General features: G+C 50.3%; 1 protein-coding gene across 1 annotated transcript in view; it reads right to left on the bottom strand.

Annotated features, from left to right (window-relative positions):
* Positions 1-1,398: 1,398 nt before the first annotated feature.
* creb3l2 (cAMP responsive element binding protein 3-like 2) overlaps positions 1,399-8,608 on the bottom strand; it is a 32,113-nt gene continuing 24,903 nt past the window's right edge. The window contains exons 3-6 of the mRNA NM_001126879.1: positions 6,837-7,024; positions 6,470-6,557; positions 5,985-6,164; positions 1,399-1,634 (exon numbers count right to left, since the gene is read on the bottom strand). Of these exons, the coding sequence (NP_001120351.1) occupies positions 1,594-1,634; positions 5,985-6,164; positions 6,470-6,557; positions 6,837-7,024 (497 nt within the window). The 3' untranslated portion in view covers positions 1,399-1,593. The remainder of the gene's footprint in view (positions 1,635-5,984; positions 6,165-6,469; positions 6,558-6,836; positions 7,025-8,608) is intronic.

Raw genomic sequence — 8,608 nt, 5'->3', positions numbered from 1 at the left:
TGAGCTAGAATTCCCAGAATCCTCTTAGGTTGATGGTACTGAATGTTCCAAAATACAGGCTACTCTGTTTCTGATCTTAATCTGGTTTGTGCTGCCCTCTGCTGGGGCTTTCCATACTTGCATGTATATAAATGGGTAACTACCATGGCTGCTCTCCTTCCTGAACTTATTCCTCCAACGTTCAGGGACACGGGTGGGTACCGACCTGAGATTCATTCTTGGTTTTCCCATAGCATTGAATAGAAAATGGCAAAGAAGCTTACTCAGGGGGCTGTTCCTGCTGAATTGTACAGGGGAATCCCTATGTGCCATAGTTTTATGGTATCTCTCTGTACAGGCTATGGGCAAACTTAGGGGGCTGTTCCTGCTGAATTGTGCTTAGTACAGGGGAATCCCTATGTGCCATAGTTTTATGGTATCTCTCTGTACAGGCTATGGGCAAACTTAGGGGGCTGTTCCTGCTGAATTGTGCTTAGTACAGGGGAATCCCTATGTGCCATAGTTTTATGGTATCTCTCTGTACAGCTATGAGCAAACTTAGGGGGCTGTTCCTGCTGAATTGGTGCTTAGTACAGGGGAATCCCTATGTGCCATAGTTTTATGGTATCTCTGTACAGGCTATGGGCAAACTTAGGGGGCTGTTCCCTGCTGAATTGTGCTTAGTACAGGGGAATCCCTATGTGCCATAGTTTTATGGTATCTCTCCTGTACAGGCTATGGGCAAAACTTAGGGGGCTGTTCCTGCTGAATTTGTGCTTAGTACAGGGGAATCCCTATGTGCCATAGTTTTATGGTATCTCTCTGTACAGGCTATGAGCAAACTTAGGGGGCTGTTCCTGCTGAATTGTGCTTAGTACAGGGGAATCCCTATGTGCCATAGTTTTATGGTATCTCTCTGTACAGGCTATGGGCAAACTTAGGGGGCTGTTCCTGCTGAATTGTGCTTAGTACAGGGAATGTGCCAATGAGGAGTATATCTCCCCCATGGGGTGTAACAAGGTGGCAGTTAGACAGTACCCTGTGCCCTGTGCTAAAGAGCTGCTGCTAATTAATGGTGTTAATGAGAGCGCGGCAGCTGCTCAGTCTGATCACATGACCAAGGCTCCCACGCCGGAAAGTCGCTATTTATGATCTTCCTACAAACCAGGAATATTCCAGCTGTGAATCTTGGCTTTTTAAGAATGATATTGTATCAGGAACACTGGGACTGTCTAAGCCCTGCCCACTCAACAATAAGCCCCGCCCCTTTGCACACTGCCTAGAGTGCAGCAAGCCCTTTATAATGACCGCTAGGGGGCGTGACTGAACAAATCCCTCCAGCCCCCCCCCCCTGAGCCGCTGCAGTCTTGTATTCAGCTAAGCCCTGCCCCCCCCAATGCCAGACTCGGTACAAACCAATCAGAATGCAGCTATTTTTTTTATTGGATTTTTTTTTTTCAGTTTACATTTTATAAAAAATACAATACCAAAAATAGAGAAGCTAAAAGTCACAATAAGAGAAGGGGGAGGGGGGGTGTTGTTTAACCCCTCGCTATCTGGAGGGAGAGAGAAGCATGTCCCGTTTTCGTTTGACTCGCGTCAGGGGAGGAGACTTCAGAACAGACACTGATTTGCCAACTTCGTTTTGGGGGGGGGGGGGGGACAGTGAGACAGATCAATGGACCAGTGCTTAGAATTAAAGGGTAAGTACTCACCCTGTCAATCAGCGGCTAGCTGGGGGCGGGGGTTTATAAAAGAGATCACTGAGAAGTAATGTGGAATATCAGAAGGATCTAGAGACAATAATATACAAAGACGGGATCTTCCATGGGGTTTACTTCCCCTTTACAGAACTAATAAATACTATTTACAACAGTCGATAGGGGCGGAGAGAAACCAATGAAACTGCGACTTGTAAGGGAATCTTATTATTGGGTCTAGGGACACCCCCAAAGTCCCAAGTCCGACCCAATTACCTTCCTCTCTTTGGTCCTGAACTTGCTACGGAAGGCATGATGGGAAAACAGGTTGGAGGATTAGGGGGGTCTGATGACCAGTGTGGCAACAATGGCTTCCGGGGCAGCAAGGCAGAAGCTGCCGGGGTTGGGACTCATTAAGGCACCGGGATACAGAGATCACTGCTATAACTTATACCTAAAGCCTTGCCTATTTGTATGTATTCCCTCTGGTAATTAAAGGGCAAGCAACACCAATTCTGCAAATAAAATATGGCTGTCATACATGTCCCGTCCCCTAGGTGGCAGTGTTGTATCACAAAGCAGTAGGGCTGCTTCCATATAAATAAATATAAAAAGTTGCTCGTTTTGTCCCCAAAGGCAAAATCAGCGGGGTCCCCAGAATCAGAGAATGGGGGGTCCGTTCCACCTCCAACCTCGGTCCTTGCAAACGAGGGACAGACTGACACTCCCAGTGTGGCGGCCATGTTATGCTCATGTGGGCGGCCATATTTGATGCTCATAAGGAATCAGCCTCTCGTTTGTTGCAAACGTCTCTCATTCGCCGATATCAGGGATGAGTCCCGGCCTCCTAAGCCCAGCACAGCGGGACAAGTCCAAGGGGGCGGGCTCATGGGGGGGGCAAAGGGGTAAGAGAAGTCAATGTGGAGCAGTGGGGGGGTAAGAAAAGAGAGGGGGCTGGGGACAGGATCCTCCATTAGGAAGTCGTGTTGACCGTCCGGTCCAACTCTATGACTTTGGTGGTGTCGTTATGTCCAAATTCCGAAGTGAACCTAGAAAGGGTTAAAAAGCAGAAAGCTCAGAGGGAGAAAGAGGATCCCATTGGCTCACAAAACACAAGGCAGGATTAGTTCCCCTTTATCTGAAAGGTTCATTTACAGGAGATACCCACAATGCACCCCGATTCCTTCACAGGTCTCCCCGCCTCTTACCTGTGCCGAACTGGCACGTCGCTCCTGCTGTCATTTGATAGGCTGAATGCTTTCTCCTGGGACAAATGGAGTTCTTCCAACAGCGCCGCCTGCTGTTTAGAGACGGACTCGGCTTGGATCTCCCAGATGTCCTGTGTGTCCAACGTCACCGCTGAGCTGTGTAGTTCCTCTAGCGCCTGGTGCTCCTCGAAGAGCAAGAGCTTCCGGGAACGAACTGGGAAGGGACAGGGAATGGTTACCCCTGGAACTATAGCGGGGTGACTGTTACCCCAATGTTTCTATATATCTGTAACCTTGTTATGGGCTAAGGGGGCCCAGCCTGAAGGCCAGTTAGGGGGGGATTTGGGGTGAGTGCTTATTTGTGCCCTGGGTACCCCTGGAACTATAGCGGGGTGACTGTTACCCCAATTTTTCTATATAGCGCTTACCTATAGACGCTGCATAGGACTCTGGGGCTGAATGCTGGCTCGGCTCGCGGATAGTCTTGCTTGATGATGAATATAGATCTAAATTTTGGGTAAAGCTTCCAAAAATAACAGCAAAACACAAGACGACCATCTGCAGGAGAGAAGAGAGGAAGAAAGACGTTGTTGGGGTGCGCAGGGTTGCAGAGGGGCCTGTTGGCACAGAAGTTAATGAGCCCCCCGATATATAACAAAGGACAAGACTCACCATAAGGCAGGTGCCAGTCTGGGTGCCGGCGGCTTTGCACGAGCGGGTAACTTTGCCCGTGACCATCGCCTGCAGACGCTGGAGCTGCTGAAGTAGGGTCCTGCAGAGAAAGAGCGACAGGAGAGCCAATCAGGGAGTGAGCCTGAACCTGACAGCCAATCACAGCAAAAAAGCACATTTTGCCCCTTTTTTGCAGCCAGCATGAATGCCAGAGATAGGTGCAAGCATTTAACCCCTTACTACCTGCACCTATCCCTACATGACCCATAGGCTTTGGCGCCACCCAGACAAGGTTCTGACCTGTTGGTCGTCTCCAGAACTTCCACCTTCTTGCGCAGCTCGCTGTTCTCCGAGGAACAATTCTCAACCCTGTTAAAGCAAAGAGACACAATTGAACAGGAATGCTGCAAGCTGATTGGTAGCCTGGCAAATGTTAAGAGAGCTATCATTAAAATGGGTGTGGCCAATTGGAGTAACCCATTCACTGCTGCATGTTGTTAAGGGTTTTCGTGTGCTGCATTATCTTATTATCTGGCACAAGGGTTGGGGCTTTTTAAACTGAGCTTTGGGGAACGTCCCCTGTAATGGTGCCACAAGCTGCCCGAGATATTGGCAGAATTGTGCCAGTTCCTTGGGCAGATATTTATATCATTAATACCAGTGCATACAAGCAGTAATTACCTGCGCCAACCCCGACCCACCTCTCACCCCATGTTACCTTTCCTCCCAGTTACAGCACCATATGTATGTAACAACTCTGCCTCTCACCCCCCTCCTCTCCCAGTTACAGAGCCCCCCCGAGTCCCTCCTCTCCCAGTTACAGAGCCCCCCGAGTCCCCTCCTCTCCCAGTTACAGAGCCCCCCGAGTCCCCTCCTCTCCCAGTTACAGAGCCCCCCCGAGTCCCCTCCTCTCCCAGTTACAGAGCCCCCCGAGTCCCCTCCTCTCCCAGTTACAGAGCCCCCCGAGTCCCCTCCTCTCCCAGTTACAGAGCCCCCGAGTCCCCTCCTCTCCCAGTTACAGAGCCCCCCCGAGTCCCCTCCTCTCCCAGTTACAGAGCCCCCGAGTCCCCTCCTCTCCCAGTTACAGAGCCCCCGAGTCCCCTCCTCTCCCAGTTACAGAGCCCCCCGAGTCCCCTCCTCTCCCAGTTACAGAGCCCCCGAGTCCCCTCCTCTCCCAGTTACAGAGCCCCCCGAGTCCCCTCCTCTCCCAGTTACAGAGCCCCCCGAGTCCCCTCCTCTCCCAGTTACAGAGCCCCCCGAGTCCCCTCCTCTCCTAATTACAGAGCCCCCTGAGTCCCCTCCTCTCCTAATTACAGAGCCCCCCGAGTCCCCTCCTCTCCTAATTACAGAGCCCCCCGAGTCCCCTCCTCTCCTAATTACAGAGCCCCCCGAGTCCCCTCCTCTCCTAATTACAGAGCCCCCCGAGTTCCCTCCTCTCCTAATTACAGAGCCCCAAGCCCCCTCCTCTCCCAATTATAGAGCCCCCTCCTCTCCCAGTTACAGAGCCCCCAAGCCCCCTCCTTTCCCAATTACAGAGCCCCCCAAGTCACCTTCTCTCCCCATTACAGAGCCCCCTCCTCTCCCAATTACAGAGACCCCCAAGTCACCTTCTCTTCCCATTACAGAGCCCCCAAGCCCCCTCCTCTCCCAATTACAGAGCCCCCCAAGCCCCCTCCTCTCCCAATTACAGAGCCCCCCAAGCCCCCTCCTCTCCCAATTACAGAGCCCCCCAAGTCACCTCTTCTCCCAATTACAGAGCCCCCTAATTCCCCTCACTTCCCCTCTGCACCCCAAGTTACCTCTTCTCCAAGCTGTCCATATATTCTTTCTTCTTCCTGCGACTTTCCTGGGCGGAGATCTGACAAGAGATTGGAAATAAAGGGTAAGTAAACCCACACTAAGGCTGCATTAGCAATTCCTCTCTGCGCTCAGGTAAAGGAGAAGTTAAGGTTAAAAAAACTAGGGGTGTGCTGACATGTTGGCCACCCTGCCAAGTAAGGCAAATTGTTAACCTTATGGACTGGGTTGGTCTGTATATTCCCTATCCTGTACCCCCCGTGCCACCCTGGGCACAAGCATACACAGGTGGCACTTGGGCACTATACACTGCATGTAACAGGGTGGCACAGAGACCAGATTCCCTCTCACCTTGTTTTTAATCTTCCTGCGGATCTTCTTCAGTGCCTTCTCCTCTGCTTTGGTGAGGGGCAGTTTGGTGGGGATGGGGTAACCTTCAGCCACTAGAGTTCTCTTCTCCTCCTCTGTGAGCATAAGGGGGCCGGTCCCTTGCAGCTTCTGTAGGGCAAGAACAAAGCCACGGTAACCAAGATGGCCGCACTTGTGACATCACTGGTACGACCAACAAATGAGATTAGTTGAGACGTGGGCATTAATCATACAGAGGCGCTTAGACTTACATGGGGGGCAGTCAGCAGGGGCGAGTTGGAGAGAGCAGAGGGGCTGCGAGCAGGCATTTTGCCACCAGCCTGTGACTGGACCGGGCTGGGGGGTGGGAGAGACCTAGTGGGACTCTGACCCCCTTCTGAATCACTTCCATGGCTGCTAGGGGGGGTGGGGGGCATCTGTAGGGCTTCTGTGGTGGCAGCTGGAATTGGAGATAAAAGAGGCATTAGGAATGTTCTGGGCACACAATAAGCTGTACCCCCATACTGTACTGTCTAAGGGAAACACTATGGCACCCCCTACCCATATGTATAAATACAAATATACAGAGAAGGCATGTTCTGGGCACACAATAAGCTGTACCCCCATACTGTACTGTCTAAGGGAAACACTATGGCACCTCCTACCCATATGTATAAATACAAATATACAGAGAAGGAATGTTCTGGGCACACAATAAGCTGTACCCCCATACTGTACTGTCTAAGGGAAACACTATGGACGCACCTTCCTTTGGGCACAGATTAAGGAATTGGTCCACCTCGTGCGGCTCCAGTTTAATTTGCGGCAGGGAAACGGGGCTCAGAATCTTACCCTGAAATAAGAAAGAGGAAAGTGAATTCTGTGCGCATTTCTATTTCTATTCATCCTAAGCTTTATTATTATCAACATTTATTTATAAAGCGCCAACATATTCCGCAGCGCTGTACAATCAAACACAATCCTAGCCAAATTAGGCGCAGGCCTCTCCCGGCAGTGCTGTAATTAAGATAAAGGGTAACTGATCCTGACTGTATATCTAAAATCCCTGCCATAAAGCGAGACAGAATTACAGAGTCTGATCATGACCCCCATTCCGCTTTGGACTATTTACCTGCTCAGGAACCGGCATCTCGGATGGATTGTCAGCCTCTGGGGAAGCGGAGACGGCGTTGGCTGCCAGAGACACAGACGGGACCAGGCCAGGGGTCTCATCGAGAGGAATTTCCACCTTAATTTTGGAGGCGGGGCTTGTGGCGGTGAGCTCCCCATTCAGGCACCAATCATCACCAGTCAGGTCGGCTGTAGAGAAAGAGAACAAATGAGAATAAATAAATATAATCATTCCTAAACTGGGAATAAGACATTTAACTTAAACACATATTGAAACTGCTTGTCTATCAATTCCCACTTCCCCCCCCCCATTATCCCTAATGGGCTAAACCTTTGGCCACCAGAGGGCGCTGTAGAGTTTTCACAATAAGTGTTTCTATTCTACCTTCTTCCGGAGAGACAATATTGACCAATCCTGGGTCCGACCGCTGACCCGGGGCAGTGTGAGCAACAAAAACACCGCGAACCCTCGGACTCAGCAGCAGGACGGACTATCAGCAGCTTCTGAGATAAGAAATATACAGAGATGGACTGTGCCCACTGGCCCTGACTGCGCAAAGTCCGCCCCAGACTGTTGATAGTGGAAGCACAACTTGTAGTATGAGGTAAAGAGTCATATTCTGAGATAATTTGCAATTGGTCTTCATTTTTTATTGTTTGTAGTTTATTAGTTATTTCACTTTTGGTTCAGCAGCTATCTGGTTGCTAGGGTCCGGATTACCTTGGCAACCAGGGAGCGGTTTGTATGAGAGGTTGGTGTATGAATAGCAAAGGCCCTCAATAGAGAAATAAAGGTATAAAAAGTAACAAAAACCAATAAAACTTCAGCCTCATAGAGCAGCAAATGTTACCTGGGAGCTTTACTTGGCCTTTAATTTAGTGATAGACCACAAAATGGAGACCACCCCACAATGTAACTGCCCTATTGCCCCAAGTGCAAGGGCAGAATTACCTACCTCTTCAGCTGCTGTTGGACTACAACTCCCACCATGACCCCTAATCAGCCATTGGCTGAGACTGTGTGCCCCCCCCCCCCATACTGGGCTGGGCCTATATCCCTGCCAGCCAGCCAGCCGGGGAGGGGTTAATCACTTTCTCCTGATGTCACTGGAACAGAATCTCAATGCTCAGAGCTTCCGGCACTTTCCTTCTAGAACTCAAAGTTTAACCCTTGCCCTGACTGAGAGACTGGGTTCAAACTTACCCAGGAGGCAAGGTGCATTCGTTTAAAGGGGAAGTATGCCACATATAATCCAGTTTGATCAATAGGCAATTAGGATACATACTACATGGCTGCTTAAAAACCGCTGTAGTCTGCAGCGGGAATCTTCTGATTCCTTATTAGATATTATGCATATGTATTCATAGAGGCCCATTACTAAAGCCCAGATTGTCACCTCTTGGGATTAGATCTTTGTTAACCCCTTACAGAGCTCCTATTCCCCACCTGCCCCTGGGCTGCTCTCTTCCCCATGGTCTTGAATCTACCCCCAGGTAATTTCTGATTCTCCCCAGTTCCTGCCCCTGAGCTGCTCTCTTACCCATGGTCTTGAATCTACCCCCAGGTAATTCCTGATTCTCCCCAGTTCCTGCCCCTGAGCTGCTCTCTTACCCATGGTCTTGAATCTACCCCCAGGTAATTCCTGATTCTCCCCAGTTCCTGCCCCTGAGCTGCTCTCTTACCCATGGTCTTGAATCTACCCCCAGGTAATTTCTGATTCTCCCCAGTTCCTGCCCCTGAGCTGCTCTCTTACCCATGGTCTTGAATCTACC

Source organism: Xenopus tropicalis, chromosome 3, assembly GCF_000004195.4.
Source record: "Xenopus tropicalis strain Nigerian chromosome 3, UCB_Xtro_10.0, whole genome shotgun sequence".
Classification (NCBI taxonomy): Eukaryota; Metazoa; Chordata; class Amphibia; order Anura; family Pipidae; genus Xenopus; species Xenopus tropicalis.
The sequence above is the reverse complement of the archived record's forward strand: the minus strand, read 5'-3'. Positions and strand labels throughout refer to the sequence as shown.